The 25,692-nt window shown below is 43.3% G+C and overlaps 1 protein-coding gene across 1 annotated transcript; it reads right to left on the bottom strand.

The window, feature by feature from the left end:
- Positions 1–2,297: 2,297 nt before the first annotated feature.
- Positions 2,298–7,478, bottom strand: LOC141109958 (protein BTG2-like). The gene is made up of 4 exons (XM_073601212.1): positions 7,271–7,478; positions 6,532–6,666; positions 5,607–5,865; positions 2,298–2,433 (listed from the first exon to the last, which is right to left on the bottom strand). The coding sequence occupies exons 1-4, from the start codon at positions 7,471–7,473 to the stop codon at positions 2,386–2,388; spliced, it is 645 nt and encodes a 214-aa protein (XP_073457313.1). The 5' UTR covers positions 7,474–7,478; the 3' UTR covers positions 2,298–2,385.
- Between the last annotated feature and the right edge of the window lie 18,214 nt (positions 7,479–25,692).

The following is a 25,692-nucleotide window of genomic DNA, read 5'->3' on the forward strand; positions in this document are numbered from 1 at the left end:
AAGAGAGGTTCCAACAATCCCTGTGCTGAGTTCCCACTTCTGTACACCTGCTGTGCTCATTAAGAGGGGTCTCCACCATCTCTGTGATGAATTCCGGGGTCTGCACACCTGCTGTGCCCATTATGAGGGGTTCCCACCATCCCTGTGCTGAGTTCCTTGGCCTGCATACCTGCTGTGCTCACTGATGGTGCCCCATGGTGGCCTTCCATTGTGGCATCTGGTAGTGTCCGCTCAAAAAATATGATCATTGATTGTAATATAACTTATGCCTAAATCAAGGACAGGTAGAAGGAGAGCTGTCAGCATAGTCAGCCCAATACTAGGGAGTGGAGCTGTGGTTATAAGTTGTCGGGGGGGGGGGGGGGGGGCAGCAGGGCTTTCCCAAGACATTGTGCTACCTGGGTCCAAGAATAAAATGCTGCCCCTCCACCCCCTCCCCCCCAAAAAAATCATGCCCACCAAAAGGCCCTCACATCCATTATTTTATATCACGATTAATAAAACTAAAATTTTATTTATCAGGAAGTCAGAGTTACATGCAACAGCATCTTGTCTATATACAAATTTATATGACATACCATTATTTTCAATTCCAAGGGGAGGGCACTATATATAGACAGGCTAGGGTAGTATATGGACAGGCTAGTATATGGCTCCCGCTGCTGTGTCAGCCAGTGAGGAGGGAGAGTCCTAGAAGAGCCAAGGCTCTCGTGCACATTGCTGGATCAAGAGGGAGCTTAGGTAAGTATTAGAGGGGGCTGCTGCACAGAGACGGGTTTTTACCTTCATTCATAGACTGCATGATGGTAACCTTGATCCTTTAGAACCACTTTAATGACCAGCATTGATTTATCGCTATGAGAAGCATGAAAGTGATGCTCACTCCCCCATGTGACCCTGAATGTGTCGAGGGGTAAATCCGACCTCGAATGGGGTAAAACTTTGTTAGCAAGTTTTCCACAAATTTATGAGATTGGTTGATTGTGGGGCAGGCTGGGCCCTGTATTGGAATTCAGCCAGAATGACACAGCGGGGTGTTGGATGAAATCAGCAAAGAGTAGGGAGGACCCCAAACTTGAAGTCCCCCCCCCCCCCCCGTCTAAATTCAGCACTGCTGCTGACAGAACACAATGATCACTGCCGACAGCTGATCGTGTGAAAAAACTCAGACGGGCTGGTTGTACTGAAGTTAATCAATGAATAAACTTCAGTACAACCAGCCTGCCATTTATGGCCGACTTAAGAAAGACTGTGTTGGTATACAGGGTTAACTTCAGAGAGCTGTTAAGGGGTCCAATGGCTCCGGCTGCCCAGAGAGGAGGGAGACAGCGAGAGCCGCTGCTCTTATGCACATTGCTGGATCGGATCAGGCACAGGTAAGTATAAAGGAAGATCTGGAGAGGATTCTGCAACACAGGTTTTTCACTTAATGCAGAGAATGCGTTAAAGAGGAACTGCAGTCTGCTCACATAATTTGTAATAAAAACGTCTTTGCCATTCTGAAGCTTCCCCAACCACTTTGTATAGTATTTTATATATACTGTCATTCTGTACTTGCCAAATATGCTGCAGAAATCTCCCTCCACTAAGTCTGGCTACATCCATTTTAACTGTGGGCAGCTGAAGCTGCTGCCTGTTCACTTGCTGGATTTACACAGACACACCTCCAGTTCTGCAGCTCTCATTGGCCCTCTTATGACTCCCCCCCCCCTTCCTGGCAAATTCTGACGAGAGAGAGCTGTGCATGATGTCATAAGCCTAGGCCAATGACCAGACAAGAAACAGGAAGTGGGCTGTATAAGGTATATACTGGCAGAAAAAAAATAATTTACTATCCAAGGATAAAAACAACAAGAGCGGAAGATTTAACAGATGGAGAGATGAAAAAATTACTGAAGTTCCACTTTAAGGTGAAAAATCTTAAGGCTTTAAAACCACTTTAATGACTCCTCCTATGTGTCTGACATCAACTCTTCTAGACTGGAGAGAACCTCTCCAACCCCTAAAGATACAGTACTGAATTTGTGCTGCCATTTATACACAACCCAATTTATTTCCTTAGTTTGCCTCAACAACCTACCTAAAAGAGCCCCAAACATCCTCCAAGCCTCCATATCCACCATGTGGATTGTTATTGGCTATGCCAATGTTCAGCTATACATTATAAACTTTATCACATTTCCAATGTCCATATTATACAAAAGCCACAATGAATTCTGATTGCTAATAGGGTCTTTTTATTATTGGGGAAAAAAAACAAACAAAAAAAGAAAACTTATTTATCTACAGGTAAAAAAAAAAAAATAGTAAATCTCTAAAAGTATATACAGCCGGGTGTTCCTTCTCATAGTGCCTACAACCAAAAAGCTTGTGTTGGGTCTACAGTCATTTGTCGGTAATATTCTCTTGCTCTTCAGGCAGGGATTCAGAGTCCTGCAGGGAAAAAAAAAAGAAAATAGAATATATTTTTAGATTTTTCTCTTTAAGAAGAAACAGTGCTTATAAATGCAACTTGATGAAGGACGGAGTTCCTGTCCGAAACTGTGCAGTCATTTTTTTGTATATGCATGAAGATTGAAGTAAAATGCTTTTGAATAGAAACTGAGATTGCATCTCCAATTTTTTGTTATATATCTGGTGGAAGTAGGAGTACCACATCAGATGTGAATCTCTAAGAGAAAAATACAGCAGAGGTGTCCTATCTTGTCTTTTTATATATATATATATATATATATAGTATATGTTGCGCTTACCCAGGAAGACTGCGGGGTGGGAGGGGGACAACTTCTGCTTTCTATTGCCTAGGTGATCAAAGTGGAAATAGGAGCAGGTACCTGCCAAAAATCGGGTAGATGCTCCCCCCCTCCCCAAACATGCCATTACTGGGGGACGAGGCCTTAAGGCAGAACTTCACCTTTTGGGTGGAGCTCCTCTTTAACTTTAAATCAAACAAACTCTTTTGGTCAATTTATCATTTTTGAAATTACCTATGTAATGTACAATATCACTGATCGTAACGCTTACCGCAGTTCCAGGTTCCACGCTGGGAGCCCGTCAGATGTCTTCTTCAGGAGTAGTACAAGAGGCTGGCGGTGTACTATCTTGAGTATTACTGCCATTCCCTCTACGCTGAAGAGCAATATTCTCTTGCTCTTCAGGCAGGGAGTCAGAGTCCTGCAGGGAAAAAAAAAAGAAAGTAGAATATATTTTAGATTTTTCTCATATATATATATATATATATATATATATATATACAGGGCTTTTTTTCAGGGGGAACTTGGTGGAACTCCGTTCCACCACCTCTGGCTCAGACCCTTTGGTGTCTGCTCACCACAATCACTTGTAAACACAGAAGTCTGGTTTCTGTGTTTACAAGTGACAGCTCTGAACTCTGTGTGTAACCCCCATGAACTCTGCACTCTGTATGTAATGCAATCCTGATATTTAATGCCCCTTTAAGACCCTTCTACTGTTTGTGAAATATGACCACACCCACTATGTGATGTGATTTGGAGGGTGTGTGTGGGGGGAGGGGTTTTGGGGGGTCGTGGTTGAGTTCCAGCACCTATTGTTTGAGAAAAAAAGCTATATATATATATATATATATATATATATATATATATATATATATATATATATATATATACAGTATATTTAATATATTTATATACATTATATATTGCACTTACCCAGGAAGACTGCAGGGTGGGGGGGGGGGGGCAACGTCTGCTTTCTATTGCCTAGGTGATCAAAGTGGAAATAGGAGCAGGTACCTGCCAAAAATCAGGTAGACGCTCCCCCCCCTCCCCAAACATGCCATTACTGGGGGACGAGGCCTTAAGGCAGAACTTCACCTTTTGGGTGGAGTTCCTCTTTAACTTTAAATCAAACAAACTCTTTTGGTCAATTTATCATTTTCGAAAATACCTATGTAATGTACAATACCACTGATCGTAATTCTTACCGCAGTTCCAGGTTCCACGCTGGGAGCCCGGCAGATGTCTTCTTCCGGAGGAGTACACGAGGCTGGCGGTGTACTATCTTGAGTATTACTGCCATTCCCTCTACACTGAAAAGCAATATTCTCTTGCTCTTCAGGCAGGGATTCAGAGTCCTGCAGGGAAAAAAAAGAAAATAGAATATATTTTTAGATTTTTCTCTTTAAGAAGAAACAGTGCTTATAAATGCAACTTGATGAAGGACGGAGTTCCTGTCCGAAACTGTGCAGTCGTTTTTTGTATATGCATGAAGATTGAAGTAAAACGATTTTGAATAGAAACTGAGATTGCATCTCCAATTTTTTTGTTATATATCTGGTGGAAGTAGGAGTACCATATTAGATGTGAATCTCTAAGAGAAAAATACGGCAGAGGTGTCCTATCTTGTCTTTTATTTATATATAATATATATACATACATATACATACACACACACACACACATATATATATATATATATATATATATATATATATATATATATATATATATATAAAATTATATACAGTATATATAATATATTTATATACAGTATATATTGCACTTACCGAGGAAGACTGCGGGGTGGGGGGGGGGCAACTTCTGCTTTCTATTGCCTAGGGCTAGGCGATCAAAGTGGAAATAGGAGCAGGTACCTGCCAAAAATCGGGTAGACGCTCCCCCCCTCCCCAAACATGCCATTACTGGGGGACGAGCCCTTAAGGCAGAACTTCACCTTTTGGGTGGAGCTCCTCTTTAACTTTAAATCAAACAAACTCCTTTGGTCAATTTATCATTTTTTAAAATACCTATGTAATGTACAATATCACTGATCATATTTCTTACCGGAGTTCCAGGTTCCACGCTGGGAGCCCGGGAGATGTCTTCTTCAGGAGGCATACACGAGGCTGGCGGTGTACTATCTTGAGTACAACTGCCATTCCCTCCATGCTGAAGAGCAATATTCTCTTGCTCTTCAGGCAGGGATTTAGAGTCCTGCAGGGAAAAAAAAGAAAATAGAATATATTTTGAGATTTTTCTCTTTAAGAAGAAACAGTGCTTATAAATGCAACTTGATGAAGGACGGAGTTCCTGTCCGAAACTGTGCAGTCGTTTTTTGTATATGCATGAAGATTGAAGTAAAACGATTTTGAATAGAAACTGAGATTGCATCTCCAATTTTTTGTTATATATCTGGTGGAAGTAGGAGTACCATATTAGATGTGAATCTCTAAGAGAAAGATACGGCAGAGGTGTCCTATCTTGTCATATATATATATATATATATATATATATATATATATACAGTATATATAATATATATATATTTATATACAGTATATGTTGCACTTACCCAGGAAGACTGCGGGGTGGGAGGGGGACAACTTCTGCTTTCTATTGCCTAGGCGATCAAAGTGGAAATAGGAGCAGGTACCTGCCAGAAATCGGGTAGACGCTCCCCCCCCCCCTCCCCAAACATGCCATTACTGGGGGACGAGGCCTTAAGGCAGAACTTCACCTTTTGGGTGGAGCTCCTCTTTAACTTTAAATCAAACAAACTCTTTTGGTCAATTTATCATTTTCGAAAATACCTATGTAATGTACAATATCACTGATCATATTTCTTACCAGAGTTCCAGGTTCCACGCTGGGAGCCTGGCAGATGTCTTCTTCAGGAGGAGTACACGAGGTTGGCGGTGTAATATCTTGAGTACTACTGCCATTCCCGCTATCACTGTAACTGGGGGATATTGAGAGTGAAGAAATTGCGATAGAGATGTCATCTAAGATGGTACTTTCCTGTTCCATCATAAAGTCAATTTCTGAAGCAGAAAGGGCCCCTGGCCCATAGATTTTCATTGTATATGTGTGGTTGTCTACTACCACCCTATTAATAAATGAGAGGATGTTAACTCAAGCCTATGCAATCTACTTATAAAAAAAATAAAAAAAATAAACACATTTTAAAAATATTGAGAGCATTAAAGCAGCAGCAAGCAGTCACTTATCATTGCTTAGCATTGAGTAAACGAGATCCTCCATCTCCTCTCTTGCAGCAGCAATGGGGGATAATCTGAAATTTAAACAAAAACATCCCCCACCATGTTACAATAAACTTTTCAACCCTTGCATCCTTATAGTTTTGGCTCCCCTGCTCTTTAAACTTTAATATAAATTTGGGCATGTATTTACTTTATATGTAGGAAGTTTGCTTCTTGTTATACACTTCCTTAAATACAAGCGCACCTAAATAAGTGAGAAACCATGTACCTGGAAAATAACAACCACAAGGAGGCCAGGGTCACATACTTTAATCTAATGCTGCATCATCCATGTTCCTGAATCCCCTTAGCTCCTGGCTATAACCAGGCAGGCTGGTGAAGATGTGTGGCCTAGTTTGGCATCAGTAATGGTGTCATTGTATGGGATCACCAATCACAGTAGCTGGTTAATGTTAAGGTTAAGTTTACCTTAAGATACAATTACTAACTTAATACTGCTATATATACTGAGAATTGCTAAAGTACTGTCATATAAGATTTTGACTACTCACAAAACAGAGACATCATTTGGGTTAATCCACAGGGTCATCTCGTCAGGCAAACACAAGTCTGTGTATTCGAGGCCACATTGAGCGCAGGCCTCTAGGATGCTCGGATCCTTTACGTCTTTGTTGCTCCTGATACATCTGAAAAAGAATAGTCTCAGAATTAAATATTACACCATAAATTGGGTCTGTCATTTCTTCACCTTTTGGCCTATAAAGGTCTGTGCACCCATAACTGATATTTGAATTTTTGCATTTGCCAGTGAGTTGAACCATCTGGCAGTTCCCAGTGGTCATGTGGCAGTGGCCATTATGACGGCTTTCCAATTGCTAAATATTTTCTTTATTTTATATATTTTTAAATTCCAGAGGCATAACTGAAACACCAAAGGTGGGTGGGAACACAAAAAAACTCCTGATAAAGAGTTGGAAGGGAGATCTCACCATTAGAATCTCCAAGACATAAAAGTAATCCAAGGCCAACGCAACCTACCAAGAAAGGTGAAGCATTGTGGTTGATTTACTAAAACTGGAGCATCTGTGCATAGTAACCAATCCTCTTCTAACTTTAGCTTGTTCAATTAAGCTTTGACAATAGAACATAGAAGCTGATTGGTTACTATACACCAGATTCTGTGTGCACCAGTTTTAGTAAATCTCACTCATTGGACAATGGCCATCTAATGTCTTCAAATAGTCAAAAGATAGTTATAAGTCAAGACTGTAGAGTAAAAAAAAAATGTACCTGTATGCCTGGCCCTTTTTAGGCTTGCTCAAGTTCCAGTGCCCGGTGTATCTATGGCACAAAATGATTGCCAACTTATCTCCAAACTCGTCAAGGATATCTTGACTCAGCTGCTCGAATGTGCTTGCCAGAATCTTGATTAAATCCACTCCGGCAAGGATCTCGTTCATCATCACAAGAGGGATACCAGGTAATAACATCATTGTATCTGGAAAGACAAAAAGCACTAATGTTATATTTTACGTTGAGTGGAGACACGTTCTTTTTACTTCTCCACAAAGGTGTTGGCCCTGTTCTTACACTGTAATGACACTTAAGGCATGTTAATATCATGCAATGAGCTGGGGAGCTCCTTTTAGCATGCCTTAAACCATCTCCAAAACATAAATTCTCTTTGTTGTTTTGGAAACAGTACAGTTTGGTGAATTTTCCTTTACTTTTTGTCTTGAGTCACAACAGGACTTACAAGGAGATCTCTGCAAAGTAATTTTTCTTAGATAATTGCAACCAGAACAAGTGGTGCCCATTGGATCATTTTCCCTCTACCTCTGTTCCAGTGAAAACGCCATATTTTTTTCACACTTTCGCACCCTTTGATAATAATCGCAAAGACTAATAGGGTAAATCTCACCAATGGGCACACGGACAGCAATAAAAAGAACTGATAAAGGCTCCAACCCTACTTTATCTAAAACAAACTGGGATTGATTTACTAAAATTGGAGAGTGCAAAATCTGGTGCAACTGGGCTTAGTAGCTAATCAGCTTCTAACTTCAGCTTGTTCAATTAGGCCTCATGCACACGAGACACTGTTAAACTCGTGTTCAGAGGCAGTTGGACACTTTTTTCAACTGCCCCTGAACCCATTCAATGTTATTCTATGTGTCCATGTACAGAGTCTCATTTTTTGGCGTTTTTAGGCAGTTGCGTTTAACCTCGTTTTTCCATAAGCAAAAAAATGGGTTCAGACGCAAAAGTTTTCCACGTTTCAGACGCCAAAGGCGGCTAAACGCGGGTACCGCGTTTAGCCGCGTTTTCGTTTATAAGTGTTTTTTACAACCCGACTTTGGGGCCCCATATCTCGGGGCCACTTGGTGCTAGGAACCCCAAATTTGGTATGCAAACACAGTGGCACTCCAACATATCCAAATTTGGGGTTCCTAGCATAAAGTGACCCCAAGATATGGGGCCCCAAAGTCGGGCCACAAAATGTAATTCTCTGCTGCAGAAGTGCTTGATATTTTGCGACCCAACTTTGGGGCCCCATATCTCGGGGCCACCTAGTGCTAGGAACCCCAAATCTGGTGTGCTAACACAGTTGGACTAACAATATAACATATCCAAATGTGGGGTTCCTAGCACCAAGTGACCCCAAGATATGGGGCCCCAAATTCGGGTCACAAAATGTCATTCTCTGCTGCAGAAAATTGCTTGACATTTTACGACCCAAATTTGGGGCCCTATATCTCGGGGCCACTTGGTGCTGAGAACCTCAAATCTGGTGTGCTAACACAGTTGGACTAACAATATAACATATCCAAATTTGGGGTTCCTAGCACCAAGTTGTCCTGAGATATGGGGCCCCAAATTTAGGCCACAAAATGTCATTCTCTGCTGCAGAAGTGCTTGACATTTTGCGACCCGACTTTGGGGCTCCATATCTCGGGGTCACCTAGTGCTAGGAACCCCAACTTTTGATATGTTGTAGTGCTAGTGCTAGCTGTGTTAGCACACCAAATTTGGGGTTCCTAACACCAAGTGGCCCCGAGATACGGGCCCCAAAGTTGGGTCGCAAAATGTCACTCTCTGCTCTGCAGAGGCTTCTAGATGCAAACGCGGCTAAACACAGCTATACGCGGCATGCAAACGCGGCAAAATGTGCGTTTCTAAACACCGGTTTCAGATTTTAAAAATGTGTTCAGCAGAGTTTGCACCGGCGTCTCGTGTGCATGAGACCTTAAGCTTTGACAATAAAACCTGGAAGCTGATTGGTTTCTATGCAGAGCTGCACCAAATTTTGCACTCTCCAGTTTTAATAAATCAACCCCATTGTCTTTAGGCACTATTTAGTATGCTTTGGAGCTGATTTACTAAAACTGGAGGATGCAAACTCTGGTGCAGCCCTGCAGAGAAACCAACCAGCTTCCAGGTTATTTTTTGTCAAGGCTTATTTGAACAAGCTGATTGTTTTTTATGCACAGCTGCACCAGATTTTGCACACTCCAGTTTTAGTAAATCAACCCATTGGGGTTGCATTTGCTGGTGAGTTAAACCATCTGGCAGTTCCTTATATCTCTTGAGAACCCTATTGGTGAGATCTCCCATCTTGAGGTCCTGGGTCTAATGACCAAATGTGGCCATTATGACGGCTTTCCGATTGCTAAATATTTTCTATATTTCATATATTTTTAATTCCACGGGCATAACTGAAACACCAAATGTGGGTGGGAACACACAAAACTCCAGATAAACAGTTGGAAGGGAGATCTCACCATTAGAATCTCCAAGACATAAAAGTAATCCAAGGCCAACTCAGCCTACCAAGGAAGATGAAGCCCATTGGGGTTGATTTACTGAATAGGTTGTTCAATTTGAAATGAGAATTTTCCCATGGTTTTGTGAATAAGGTGAATCTCTGTTGACTTCCATTATCCAATCATGTGCAAGCAAAAATACTTAAAAAAAAAAAAATTCCTTGCATTTGATTGGGTATTCTTAGCCAAGGTGATTTTTCACCACATTAGCTAAGCTTAGGGAACATTCCCCTGCAAAGTGAACAGCCAATTTGCCATTATTTTGGCCAGTGATGGTTTCTAGTGAATTTTATTTCTTTTTCAACTGATGTTTTTAGCTATCAAGCTGCTATAAGTCTTTAAAACTTATAGCAGTTTGATAGTTAAAAACATCATTTGAAAAAGAAATAAAATTGACTAGAAACCATCACTGGCCAAAATAAAAAGACTGGCAAACATAAATCATTTTACAATAAACATAAGCCAAGAAAGTTGAGGACCAGATGGAAGTTCTATGTGTTATCTGTCCATACTGATATAATACCATAACAAAGCATTTAATTACAAATGTAATGCATTATAAAGGAATGTAACATATGATATATTACATACAATAATATAACATATATAAAATAATCAATATGTATCCTGCCATACCTTATTCTTCCTGGTGTAGATAAAGTAGATGTGAAGCTCGGTCCTCTGCTCCTGGGGAGATACTAACCACACTGTATATAAAAATGTTGTCTAATGTTGGGGGGGCATCCATGTTTATATAGGACCTGCAACACAAAGGGGAGGACTCAGGTTAATGTCACTTTCTAAAAAGGTGATTGACTGATTTACAAGCGCCATTGTCCAGACATTGTCCAGACATCAACCAGACACTAACCACACCTAAAAACTGACTTTCTGAGGACTCTCTAAATGTGCTAAACTTTATTATAATCCAAATTATTGTACATAATGAACTATTTCCTTTCACTGTACCTGACTTTATCTGCAATATATTTAAAATACAGTTTTTTTTATTTTTTCGCCAAAGCTTAATTGAGCAAGCTGAAGTTAGAAGCCGATTGGTTTCTATGCAGAGCTACACCGGATTTTGCACTCTCCAGTTTTAGTAAATCAACACCATAGATAGATCGATAAATACATAGCAATAATGTTTATTGGAAAGGTTATAGTTACTTAGGTGACTATACTATTTACATAGATATATACTGTATCTTTGAAGATATGTATAACTAGGATTATATACAATACAAAGATTGTACACTTTACTATTTTATTTTTTTGTGCCTGATTTTATTTACAGTATATATGGAGATACATGGGCAGATAGAAAAAACATTCATAGATAGATAAGAATAATGTTTATTAGAAGGGTTATAGTTACTTAGATAAACGTATACTAATTACTTACATGAACGTATATGAATTACATAGATAGTATTATGTATATATTATAATTATTATAATTATATATATTATTATTTATAATACATAGATTGTACACTACAATTATGAATTTTACTGTGTTTGATTTTATGTACAATTTATCTGAGAAATAGTTGGACAGATAGATATAGATCCATAGATAGATAGATAGATGGGTAGTTTATTGGACAGGATACAGTTATTTAGATGAACATATATTAACACATGTTAATTACATTAGATAGATAGCTCTGTCTATCTATATCTCAAATAAATTGTACAAAAAAATCAGACACATTAAAAATAGTTAATTGTACGGTATAGTTATATTCATACTAATATCCAACAATATATATCATATATATACTGTATGTTATGTGTAATTAATATAGCCCATCCAATGAACATCTATTTATCTATCTATCTATCTATCTATCTATCTATCTATCTATCTATCTATCTATCTATCTATCTATCTATCTATCTATCTATCTATTTCAACCTACCAGTGAAATTTGTCAATTAACTAGGGCTTTTTTTAGCGGGAATGCAGGGGAATGCAGTTCCGGCACCCCCAGCACTGAATTATGTAATAGCGTGGGGTGTGCTGGAGGGTCTATTGATGTTGGCTGCTGGGGGATCTATTGTCACTGGTGGAGATCTGATTTTGTGTGAGGGTCTATTGTTGCTGATGGGGAATCTATTGTTGCTGTGGGGGGTCTTATGTTGCTGGAAGGGATCTACTGTTGAGGGAGAGGTCTATTTTTACTGGCCGCTGGAGGATCTATTGACGCTGGCTGCTGGGAGATCTGTTGTTGCTGCTGGGGGGGGGTCTAATGTTGTTTGGGTGGATATTTTGTTACTGGGTGTGATATTTTATTGTTGGCTGGGGTGGAGTCCAATGTTGCTGGGGGAGTCTACTGTTGTGTGGGGATCTATTGCTGGCATTCTATTGTTCCTGGCTGCAGGGGATCTATTTTACTGCTTTTCTTTTTATTATTAACATGTTCCATACAAATGATTTAGCACCACAAAATGATACTTGGTTCTGTATTCTCTAAAAGGGGCATTAGTGGTAGGTGGGTAGGGGGTGGAATCAAGGGACGGTGGTCAGAGGTGGGTAGGGGGCAGAGACAAGGGGTGACTCAGACGGTGGGAGTTCCTGCACCTATTCTCTGAGAAAAAAAGCCCTGCAATTAAGTATGTAAAGAAAATATGTAATCTATCTAGAGATATTTTCTAACTTCTATAAAAATCTCCTTTCTGGTCCTCAAACACACCCCTCAACATCCTCACTCAACTGGCTAGACGGCCTACAACTCCCTTCACTATCTAGCCAACAAATTGCCTCTCTTAATGAACCATGTACAGACCTTGAAATCAATAATATTATCAAATCTTTAAAATCATCCACTGTCCCAGGTCCAGACGGATTCACCACCTCCTATTACAAAAAATTTGCATCAATATTAACCCCTAAACTAACTAAACTGTTCAACCATATCCTACAAGGCAATCACTTCCCTGATGACATGCTATTAGCTAACCTATCCCTAATCCCTAAACCACACAAAGATTATTCCCTCCCACAAAATTTTCGACCCATTTCTGTCCTTAATAACGATCTAAAAATCTTTGGAAGAATCCTAGCAGATAGATTAGCTGGAGTTTCATCTTTGATTCATATCGACCAAACCAGCTTTATCCCTGGCAGACAAATAATAGATAATATCAGATTGGTCTCAAATATAATCCAAGATGCTAATATATATTCTCGCCAGGTCTGCCTATTAAGCCTTGACATACACAAGGCGTTCGATAGTGTAAATTGGACATACTTAAACCACCTACTCCCTAAATTTGGAATTTCAGATAAATGTATACATGGATTCAATGCCCTATATCACACCCCCCAAACTAGAATCAAAATACCAGGTAACAATTCAGATTTCTTCCCACTAAGTAGAGGCACTAGACAGGTCTGCCCATTATCCCCCTTACTCTTTGCGTTAGCAATGGAACCTCTCGCTCAATCAATAAGAAATAACATCAACATTAAAGGTTACACCAAGGGCCCTAAGGAATTCAAAATGAGTTTATATGCAGATGACGCTCTCCTATTTTTAACTGATCCAATTATCTCTCTACCCAATCTGTTGGCAGAACTCCACAAATTTCATAAGCTCTCTGATCTAAGTATAAACTTAAACAAATGCTCTGCTCTTCCTATTAACATCACTCCTATCATGACATCCAACTTGCAAGAAAAGCTTCCTTTCACATGGTGCCCCCATTCTTTTAGGTATCTTGGAGTTAATATCACCGCTTCCTATAACACTCTTTACAAATCTAACTGCCCACCCCTCTTTTCACAGATTAGCTCACTATTGAAATTATGGTCCTCCTACCATATTTCATTCCTTGGTAGAATTTGCACTTTCAAAATGACAATACTCCCAAAACTTCTCTACTTTTTCAGAGCACTCGCAGTCAACATCTCCAAAACTAGATTAGATGCACTTCAAAGGGAAATTAATAAATTCATATGGTCAGATAAAAAAAAACCCAGATTCAGCTACTCCCTAATGCATAGACTGCAAATCAAAGGAGGTCTAGGACTCCCAAACATCTGGCAATACTTCTTAGCGGCCAGATTCTCACAGCTAGCACAATGGTCTGCCCAAATAGATTCTATACCATGGTTATCCTTTGAATATATCTCGATCCTTCCATTATTTCTTCCGTTCCTGGTCTCTTGCGGGCGGACATGAACTCTCACCGTAAAATCCTAAAACAGAATGTAATAGTTGCACACTCCTTCCAACTTTGGCTTAAACAAAAAAATACTTTTAAACTTTCCTCAGAAGTCTCCCCCTTAGCCTCATTCCTAGGGGATCCTAGATTCATACAGACATATAATGACTACAGCCCCTACACACTGTGGATTAACAATAAACTAACCTCTCTTAGATCCCTTCTCAATGACCTGAAGTTCCTCACTTTTGACCACCTCCAATCTCGATTTGGACTCCCAAATTTGGAACTTCCTAATTATACTGAGATTAGAAATTTCTTTGCAGATCACTATGCACTATCATTACAACCCCCTTTAACAATTTTTGAACACATCTGTATAAACTCCCCAAGAGATAGAGGCATAATTTCCCTATTATATAGTCATATCAGCAGACTTTCCCTCCCAGAGAAATCTGGACCCATGCTACATTGGGAAACAGATTTAGACTGCTCCTTCACAACCCCATCTTGGGAAAAAAATGATAGACAACCTCTGAAAAAGCAACTGTGCTATCTCAATCAAAGAAACACCAATTAAACTACTAACCAGATGGTATTTGACCGCGCAAAAATTCATCATTTCTACCCTACAGCCTCCCCTAATTGTTTTAGGGGCTGCTCAGAACAAGGGACTCTAGTACACATATTCTGGAGCTGTAAGTTCCTAAAACCAATCTGGTAAGCTGCTAATAACAAAATTAAAGAAGCTTCAGGCCAAACAATTGAACTTACACCCACAATATGTCTTCTGTTTGCTTCCATACCGAATATCCCAACCCCTTGCAACAGACTAATACATTCATTGTTTAGTGCCATACAATGGATGATCGCTTATAATTGGAGATCAACTAATCTCATCTGGTCACAAGTACTATCCAGAATGGAAATGATGAAACTCACTGAAAGAATCCATCATACACTCCATGACAATATGCATATTTTCAATAAACAATGGTCATATTGGGATCCTCCTTAATCTTCTAGATTTCTCCTAACACTTGTTTACCACTGTAATATAGTAATTGTAATCCCTTTGCTCATATTGCCTAGGCAATGTTATCCTCCTCCAAGTTTCCTTTTTTCCAATAACTTCTCTTTTTTTGTACAATATCATTTTATTGCATATAATTATCTACTTTGTACCACTTTTTTTTATTGATCTTCCAATAAAAACTTTTGTAAACAAGAAAATATGTAATCTAAATATGTGTATTAATATAGTATATTATTATATATACCGCCCATCTAAATTTGATTAAGAAAAAGAGAAATCCCCCTTCATTGGGACTTTTGAGGAAACACACACACTTGGGTAATGCAAAAAACAAATTACTTTTGTGTACACTTAATAAATGTAATCGATCATGGGAATGATCGATGGTTAAAAAACATCAAAGTTTACCGGTACCGGGGATTACTATATACCGGAGAGTATTATTTTGGTTGTCATACTGTTCATGTAAATTGTTCTTTGTTTTTTTGTTTTTCTTGTATGTATTTGTTGTACAAACTTTGATGTCTGTTTAACCATCGATCATTCCCATGATCGATTACCTTTATGTACATTTAATAAATTAAATTTTTCGCATTACCCAAGTGTGTGTTGCCTCAAAAGTCCCAATGAAGGGGGATTTCTCTTTTTCTTAATCACATATGAGGGATGTGGCAACCACACCTTTTGGACCTGACACGGTGAAACCCTTTCTTTTGTCCATCTAAATTTGGGTATTATATTCAATATCTAACATATATACAGTATCTGTGTAGCTAATTTTCATTAATGTAATATTCCGCCTAATCTGCAATATATATAATATATATAAATATATCTATCTATAGATTTATCTATAGATAGATATATAATATATTTATAAACCAATTTCTTTGAGCCACAGTCTAATATCTGGCAATGTTCAAAGCTTTTCCTTTCTGCCAGAATTATAGATGTAGTTTGTATTAGGAAGAATTCAGCCTTCATAGACAAGATTTTAATTACTCCCCTCCCCCATTTTCATTATTAAACGCCTTTACAATATGACCCAATAATTTGTCCGATTGATCAATCTCTATGCAGTTGTAACAATCTGGATGATCACATCTCAGTGTAATATTTTCCTTGCACTTGGCAGCACAATGTTGCCAAATTAGGCGATGGGTGGGGGTCTCCCTGTAGCATTTCAGGGCTCTGTAACTTCAATGCTTTTTTGGCAGCTCTCGCAATCCTCCCATTACCATTTGAAAAGTTGTAACCACTCTCAGCACATCAACCTATGAATAGAAATAAACAAAACAGAGAAAACGCCCATCTCAGCCTATTTCACCTGCAAATGACTAATTCATTTGATTGAAATTGCGGAAGCAAATGTTTGCCAAACATGCAAACGCACAAGTTTTGATGCTGTGATTTTAAAGAGTTTGACGTCTTTTGGAACTTTGAAAACCGTCACGAGGCAGTTCCCATAAGTTTGAGGCCCATCAGGACAAAAGAGCGCCACCAGTGACAAGAATTTTTCCAAGTCACTACAAAGCTATAAAAATGGCATTAAAAGATAAGAGTGAACATTGAACAAATTATCGTTCACATGCTTTAAATGTTGCTTAACCACTTCCCGCCTGCCCTATTGCAGATTTACATCCGCAATGTGGCTCCATTATCCTGACTGGGTGTTATATGACGTCCAGCAAGATAAGGTGATCGCGCGCGGCCCCGGGGGGCACTCAGCATGGCAATCGGTGGTGCTATGTGTCACTCTGACACACCGCATCTCCGATCCTGCTAAAGAGCCTATGATATAGGCTCTTAACCATGTGATCAGCTGTGACCAATAACAGCTGATCACAGTGGTAATCAGGATGTGTCGGGAAATGGCTTTCCACTGTTCGTGCTGACAGGGAGAGCCAATCGGCGGCTCTCCTGACAGGGGGGGGGGTCTGTTCTAATAATCAGCGCATTGATTATCAGCACAGCCCCCATCAGAGGTGCCCACCAAAATGCCAATCAGTGCCCAGCAAATGTTAATTAGTGTCCACCAAAATGCCAGTCAGTGTCCATCAAAATGCCAGTCTGTGCCCATCAGTAATGCATGTCAGTGCCCTTCACAGATGCCAATCAGTGCCCATCAGTAATGACTGTCAGTGCCTCCTCATCAGTGTTGCCTAGCAGTGCCATCTATTAGTGCCCATCAGTGCCACCCATCAGTGCTGCTTATCGGTGCCCATCAGTGCTGCCTATCGGTGCTGCGTATCAGTGCCCTCCAGTGCTGCATATCATTGCAGCCTATCAGTGCCCACCAGTGCTGCATATCAGTGCCGCCTATCAGCACTGGATAAAATTGTCTCCTCATCAGTGCCCATCAGTGCTGCCTATCGGTGCCCATCAGTGCTGCATATAAGTGTCTCCTCATCAGTACCACCTTTTTAGTGCCACCTCATCAGTGCCACCTCATCGGTGCTCATCTGTGCTGCCTCATCGGCGCCCGTTAGCGCAGCCTCATCGGTGCCTGTCGGTGAAAACAACGTTTTATAACAGAATGAAGAAAAACCTATTTTGTTCAAAAATTTCGGTCTTTTCTAGTTTGTTTAGCAAAAAATATAAAACCCAGTGGTGATCAAATACCACCAAAAGAAGGCTTTATTTGTGGGAAGAAAATGATTAAAAAAAATGATATAAATGTAGTTTGGGTACAGAGCTGAGGCTGTCAGTCACAGGCTGTGTGCTGGAGATCCCTCCCAGACACCTTTTTTCTCATTCCAGTGCTGAGGTCCTAGGTCTATACACCTATTGTGCCCATTGTGAGGGTTTCCCGCCATCCCTGTGTTGATCCCCTGGGTCTGCACACCTGCTGTGCTCATTAGGAGGGGCTCCCACCATTAAGGTGCTGAGTTCCTAGGTCTGTACACCCACTGTGCCCATTATGACGGGCTCCCACCATCCCTGTGCTGAGTTCCTGGGTCTGCACACCTGCTATGCTCATTAGGAGGGGCTCCCACCATTAAGGTGCTGAGTTCCTAGGTCTGTCCACCCACTGTGCCCATTATGAGGGGCTCCCACCATCCCTGTGCTGAGCTCCTGGATCTGCACACCTATTGTGCTCATTATGAGGGCTTCCCACCATCCCATGTTGAGCTCCTAGGTCTGTACACCTGCTGTGCCCACTGTGAGGGGCTACCACCATTCCGGTGCTGAGTTCCTAGGTCTGCACACCTGCTGTACCCATTATGAGGGGCTCCCACTATTCCAGTGCTGAGTTCCTAGGTCTGTACACCTATTGTGCCCATTATGAGGGCTTCCCACCATCCCTGTGTTGAGTTCCTGGGTCTGCACACCTGCTGTGCTCATTATGAGGGACTCCCACCATTCCGGTGCTGAGTTCCTAGGTCTGTACTCCCACTGTGCCCATTATGAGGGGCTCCCACCATCCCTGTGCTGAGTTCCTAGGTCTGTACACCTGCTGTGCCCATTATGAGGGGCTCCCACCATTCTGGTGCTGAGTTCCTAGGTCTGTACACCTGCTGTGCCCATTATGAGGGGCTCCCACTATCCCTGTGCTGAGTTCCTAGGTCTGTACACCTATTGAGCCCATTGTGAGGGCTTCCCACCATCCCTGTCTTGAGCTCCTGGGTCTTCACACCTGCTGTGCTCATTATGAGGGGCTCCCACCATTCCAGTGACGTGTTCCTAGGTCTGCACACCTGCTGCGCCCATTATCAGTGGCGTTGTTAGGTGGGTGCGGGCCGCACCCGGGTGACACCCGCCAGAGGGGTGACACCCGTAGGTAGCGGCACGCACTGCTAACACTGCCCGCTGCCCTGATCTGTGCCTTAGGTCTTGCGCTGTGTCCCTCAGCGTAGCGGACTGAATCCGCCTCCCCCTCCTCTGTTTACATCCACACAAGAGGAGGAGGAGCCCGAGGGACACACACGGCTGTGTGTATCTGTCCGCGCTGTTCTGAGGTCTGTAAACTTTATGTATATGTGGGTTGACATGTGCAGGGGGTGTCTATACTAATGGGGGGCTCTGCACTGGTGGGGGGATTCTATACTGATGGGGGCTCTGCACTGAGGGGGGATTCTATACTAATGGGGGGTCTGCACTGAGGGGGGATTCTATACTAATGGGGGGGTCTGCACTGAGGGGGGATTCTATACTAATGGGGGGCTCTGCACTGAGGGGGGATTCTATACTAATGGGGGGCTCTGCACTGAGGGGGATTCTATACTAATGGGGGGCTCTGCACTGAGGGGGGATTCTATACTAATGGGGTGGTCTGCACTGAGGGGGGATTCTATACTAATGGGGGGCTCTGCACTGAGGGGGGATTCTATACTAATGGGGGGCTCTGCACTGAGGGGGGATTCTATACTAATGGGGGCTCTGCACTCAGGGGGGATTCTATATTAATGGGGAGGGGTCTGCACTCAGGGGGGATTCTATACTACTGGGGGCTCTGCACTGAGGAGGGATTCTTTACTAATGGGGTGGTCTGCACTGAGGGGGGATTCTATACCAATGGGGGGGCTCTGCACTGAGGGGGGATTCTATATTAATGGGGGCTCTGCACTGAGGGGGATTCTATACTAATGGGGGGTCTGCACTGAGGGGGGATTCTATACTAATGGGGGGTCTGCACTGAGGGGGGATTCTATACTAATGGGGGCTCTGCACTGAGGGGGGATTCTATACTAATGGGGGCTCTGCACTGTGGGGGATTCTATACTAATGGGAGGGGGTCTGCACTGAGAGGGGGATTCCATACTGATGGGGGTCAGCACTGAGGGGGGTGTATGTACTGATGGGGGGTCTGCACTGAGGTGGGAGGTTGATACTTATGGAGGGGGGTCTGCAGACTCTGCACTGAGGGAGGGTGTCTGTACTGATGGGGGGGTCTGCAATAAGGGAGGGGAGTCTGTACTAAGGGAGGGGGACAGTACTTAGTGGGGGGTCTATACTGAGGAAAGGGGGTCTGCACTGAGCAGGGGTCTGTACTGATGGAGGGGGGTCTGTACTGAGGGAGGGGAGTCTGTACTGAGGGAGGGGGGCTATATTGATGGAGTGGCGTCTGTAGTTAGTAGAGAGGGGTCTGTACTGAGGTAGTTGGTGGAGGAGGGGGTGACACCAATTTTTTCGGCAGCGGGTGACACCAACCCTAGTGATGCCACTGCCCATTATGAGGGGGTCTCATCATTCCAGTGTTGAGTTCCTAGGTCTGTAGACCATTTGTGCCCATTATGAGGGCTTCCCACCATCCCCATGTTGAACTCCTGGGTCTGCACACTTGCTGTGCTCATTATGAGGGGCTCCCATCATTCCAGTGCTGAGTTCCTAGGTCTCTACACCTGCTGTACCCATTATGAGGGGCTCCCACCATTCCAATGCTGAGTTCCTAGGTCTGTACACCTGCTGTGCCCATTATGAGGGGCACCCACCATGCATGTACTGAGTTTCTAGGTCTGTACACCTGCTGTGCCCGCTGTGAGGGGCTACCACCATTCTGGTGCTGAGTTCCTAGGTCTGTACACCTGCTGTGCCCATTATGAGGGGCTCCCACTATCCCTGTGCTGAGTTCCTAGGTCTGTACACCTATTGTGCCCATTATGAAGGCTTCCCACCATCCCTGTGTTGAGCTCCTGGGTCTGCACACCTGCTGTGCTCATTATGAGGGGCTCCCACCATTCCGGTGCCAAATTCCTAGGTCTGTACACCCCCTGTGCCCATTATGAGGGGCTCCCACCATCCCTGTGCTGAGTTACTAGGTCTGACCACCTGCTGTGCCCATTATGAGGGGCACCCACCATCCCTGTACTGAGTTTCTAGGTCTGTACACCTGCTGTGCCCACTGTGAGGGGCTACCACCATTCCAGTGCTGAGTTCCTAGGTCTGCACGCCTGCTGTACCCATTATGAGGGGCTCCCACCATTCCAGTGCTGAGTTCCTAGGTCTGTACACCTATTGTGCCCATTATGAGGGCTTCCCACCATCCCTGTGTTGAGCTCCTGGGTCTGCACACTTGCTGTGCTCATTATGAGGGGCACCCACCAGTCTGGTGCCGAGTTCCTAGGTCTGTACACCTGCTGTGCCCATCATGAGGGGCTCCCACTATCCCTGTGCTGAGTTACTAGGTCTGACCACCTGCTGTGCCCATTATGAGGGGCTCCAACCATTCTGGTGCTGAGTTCCTAGGTCTGTACACCTGCTGTGCCCATTATGAGGGGCACCCACCATCCCTGTGCTGAGTTTCTAGGTCTGTACACCTGCTGTGACCATTGTGAGGGGCTACCACCATTCCGGTGCTGAGTTCCTAGGTCTGCACACCTGTTGTACCCATTATGAGGGGCTCCCATCATTCCAGTGCTGAGTTCCTAGGTCTGTACACTTATTGTGCCCATTAGAAGGGCTTCCCACCATACCTGTGTTGAGCTCCTGGGTCTGCACACCTGCTGTGCTCATTATGAGGGGCTCTCACAATTCCGGTGCCAAGTTTCTAGGTCTGTACATCCACTGTGCCCATTATGAGGGGCTCCCACCATCCCTGTGTTGAGTTCCTAGGTCTGTACACCTGCTGTGCCCATTATGAGGGGCTCCCACCATCCCTGTGTTGAGCTCCTGGATCTGCACACCTATTGTGCCCATTATGAGGGCTTCCCACCATCCCGTGTTGAGCTCCTAGGTCCGTACACCCACTGTGCCCATTATGAGGGGCTCCCACCATCCCTGTGCTAAGTTCCTAGGTCTGTACACCTGCTGTGCCCATTATGAGGGGATTCCACCATTACGGTGCTAAGTTCCTCGGTCTGCACACCTGCTGTACCCATTATGAGGGGCTCCCACCATTCCGATGCTGAGTTCCTAGATCTGTACTCCTATTGTGCCCATTATGAGGGCTTCCCACCATCTCTGTGTTGAGACCCTGGGTCTGCACACCTGTTGTGCTCATTATGAGGGGTTTTCACCATCCCCACATACCCTGTGCTTAGTTCCTAGGTCTGCACACCTGCTGTACCCTTTGAGGGGCTACCACCATTCCGGTGGTGAGTTCCTAGGTCTGTACACCTGCTGTGCCCATTATGAGGTTTACCCACCATCCCTGTACTGAGTTTCTAGGTCTGTACACCTGCTTTGCCCACTGTGAGGGGCTACCACCATTCCGGTGCTGAGTTCCTAGGTCTGCACACCTGCTGTACCCATTATGAGGGGCTCCCACCATTCCAGTGCTGAATTCCTAGGTCTGTACACCTATTGTGCCCATTATGAGGGCTTCCCACCATCCCTGTGTTGAGTTCCTGGGTCTGCACACCTGCTGTGCTCATTATGAGGGACTCCCACCATTCCGGTGCTGAGTTCCTAGGTCTGTACTCCCACTGTGCCCATTATGAAGGGCTCCCACCATCCCTGTGCTGAGTTCCTAGGTCTGTGCACCTGCTGTGCCCATTATGAGGGGCTCTCACTATCCCTGTGCTGAGTTCCTAGGTCTGTACACCTATTGTGCCCATTGTAAGGGCTTCCCACCATCCCTGTCTTGAGTTCTTGGGTCTGCACACCTGCTGTGCTCATTATGAGGAGCTCCCACCATTCCGGTAACATGTTCCTAGGTCTGCACACCTGCTGCGCCCATTATGAGGGGATCTCATCATTCCAGTGCTGAGTTCCTAGGTCTGTAGACCTATTGTGCCCATTATGAGGGCTTCCCATCATCCCCATGTTGAGCTCCTGGGTCTGCACACTTGCTGTGCTTATTATGAGGGTCTCCCACCATTCTGGTACCGAGTTCCTAGGTCTGTACACCTGCTGTGCCCATTATGAGGGCTTCCCACCATCCCTGTGTTGAGCTCCTGGATCTGCACACCTGTTGAGCTCATTATGAGGTGTTTTTTCACCATCCCCACCATCCCTACCATCCCTGTGCTGAGTTCCTAGGTCTGTATCCCTTTAGTGCCCATTATGAGGGTTTCCCACCATTCCTGTACTGTTCTCAGTAAGTTCTCAGGTCTACACACCTGCTGTGCCCATTATGATAGAATCTCACTGTCCCCGTACTGATATTCTGGGTCTGTACAGCTTCTATACCCTTTTTTAAGGGGTTCCCACCATCCTTGCACCAAGTTCCTGCATATTCACACATTATGAGGGGTTCCCATTGATACTGTCCTGTGTTTCCAGGTCTGCAGTCTTTCTGTTTCCATTATAAGGGGCTCCCACCATCCCTGCTGAATTGTGGCTTTATTTTATATCATATATATCCCCTCTGCTTCCTGTCATGAAGATACAATAATGGAAATTCAAATCTGACAAGGAGTCTAAAATCTCATCACTCCATCCAAATTTTTGAAAAGTTTATTTTTTTTACTATAGCTATATACTATATGTTAAAGGGAACTGCATTCTCAATATTTACCACTAGATGGCAGAGGACTACACCAAATGATGTAGCTGCAAACCAGATTTGTCTATAACGTATACTTATTTTTGTTCTTGTTATTTTTACTATCTGCCTGTAAAAAAAAAAGAAGAATGTATTTCACATCATCCCACCCTTTTTACCTTATTTAGATTTTAATTATTCTGACATGAGAATTCCATAGACTGCCATTGCTAACTTCCTTTTGAAAATGCTGGTTGCCTGACGCTCTCATGATCTCAGTCGCTGTTCTCAAACTAGTAAAATATCTATCGATCTGCCAGAAATCCAGTCTGCTCCTCATGTGCTGTTTCAGATGACAACACTACCTCTGCTGCACTGAAATCCCAACCAGGGTCATCAGCATTGCCCGACTACAGAATTCCACTTATTCCCCGCACCACGTTGATTTTTTTTTCCCCAAGCAAACCAACGCTGCTGCATTGACTCTCAAGAGCCTGCACACTTACTGGGTGTAGGGAAAGGTACTGTATCTTGGGAGATGTAGTTCTGGGAGCATCCCTGAGCAGAGCAGGAACACAGATAACAGGGGAGCTGAAGAACATACATTGATTACCAGATATCAGCACTTCCTTGGCAGTTTGGTGCCATCGCTGGGTTGGGGGGGCAGGGGGGCATTGCATGCAGACATGCACGCCGGAGCCACAAGGCTGCACACAGAGGTGCTGATGTGTGATTGCATGTCAGATATTTGCAAAAGTCCTCCATCTGCTCGCTGGCGTATTCACGCGGCTATCGGCTTACTGACATCAGTCCAGGCCAAATCTTAACTCTCTTACTTCATGTAGGGAAAGGACTCTCGGGAGATGTAGTTCTGGGGGAGTGCCTGAGCATGAAGTTCATGGGGGAGCTGAAGAACATACATTGGTTACCGGGCATGAAGAACATACATTGATTACCGGGCATCAGCACTTCATTGCCAGTTTGGTGTCACCGGGTTTGGACATTCGCCATTGCGCAGACATGCACGAGGCTGCACCCATATATGAGTGCATATCAGCTATTTGTAAAAATCCTGCCCACTGGAACATGTATTGATTATTGACTTCCTGACATCAGTCCAGGCTAGGGTTGCCACCTGTTCGGGATTCACCCAGACAGTCCGGGTTTTGAATCATGTGTCCTGTTTTCAGGTGGACTGAAGCCTGGATACATGATTCAAAACTTGGACTGTCCTACATTATTCAGACAGGAATGTGACTTGAAGCAGGGCCTGATAGGAGGGTGAGGGGACACAATGTGCGCCACATTACTATTCTTTTTGGAGCACCCAAAGGTGTCCCAGATCTGTTACAATCCTACTGTAGAGTGTATACTAAAAAAATAATTAATTGCTGTGCGCCACTAAAGTGTTCGGGTTTGGCTTAAAGAAAAGTGGCAACCCTAGTCCAGGCCAAACCTTAACTCACTCACTGGGTGTAGGGAAAGGACTCTCGGGAGATGTAGTTCTGGTAGTTCTGCGTCACATAAAACTGAGCTCCCAGCAGTTGTTATTGGAAGACTTTTACCCGTGAGTTCAGACCTAGCTCAGGTACCACTTACCTTGGTTGGAAGACATTATATTACCTCTAAAGTCCCACATTTGTAGAAAATTGTTTTGGTTACCCTGGTTGGAGTGTAAGGAAGATAGGGGGCGCTAGATACCATATTATTCAAGTGCTCTAAATAAATAAATCTCCTGCATTACCAAAAAAATGGAAATGTAAGAAAGCTAGGGGGCGCTAGATACCATACTATTCAAGTGCTCCGACGTTCACTACGACACGTACGTCGGAGCGGTACGTGGTCACATGTCCTATCACCCAACAACATCCGGATCCTTTGGCTGCCCCCCTGTGTAAGCTGGAACGCACGCCAGCGTGGAGGAGACATGATAGGCTTTTTCTGACTGTGAAGTCACCCTGACATGCAAGCAGCCCCAGTGCCGGGTAGGCACCCACCAATGTAAGCGGCCATTTGGCTTTTTAATTTGTTTACTTTTTTAATAAATGGTTTTACGCTATGGAGACTGTTTTTGTTTCCTATGTATCCTTATCCTATCTTGAATGAGCTTGACGGGAACGATCCATGCCTATAATACCAACCACAGTCCGGCCATCCATGTGAGCAGGCACAACCCTGCACAAGCGCTAGTGACTCTCTTTTTAACTAAAGGAGTCATTGGTATCTGGTAAGCAGATATCTACTACTTCGAGGTGTTTTCCTTTTTCTTATTTTCCTTTGGTGATGGAAAACCTTTCGTTTACAGCAACAAGAT

This window comes from Aquarana catesbeiana, linkage group LG10 (genome assembly GCF_042186555.1).
Source record: "Aquarana catesbeiana isolate 2022-GZ linkage group LG10, ASM4218655v1, whole genome shotgun sequence".
Lineage (NCBI taxonomy): Eukaryota > Metazoa > Chordata > Amphibia > Anura > Ranidae > Aquarana > Aquarana catesbeiana.

Excerpts from the sequence above, each read along its gene's own strand:
- LOC141109958 (XM_073601212.1), bottom strand. The coding sequence starts at position 7,473 with ATGATGTTATTACCTGGTATCCCTCTTGTGATGATGAACGAGATCCTT. Across the intron at positions 6,667-7,270 it reads AAAAAGGGCCAGGCATACAG|ATGTATCAGGAGCAACAAAG; the intron begins GTACATTTTTTT and ends ATTCTTTTTCAG. Across the intron at positions 2,434-5,606 it reads GCGTGGAACCTGGAACTCTG|GACTCTGAATCCCTGCCTGA; the intron begins GTAAGAAATATG and ends TTTTCCCTGCAG.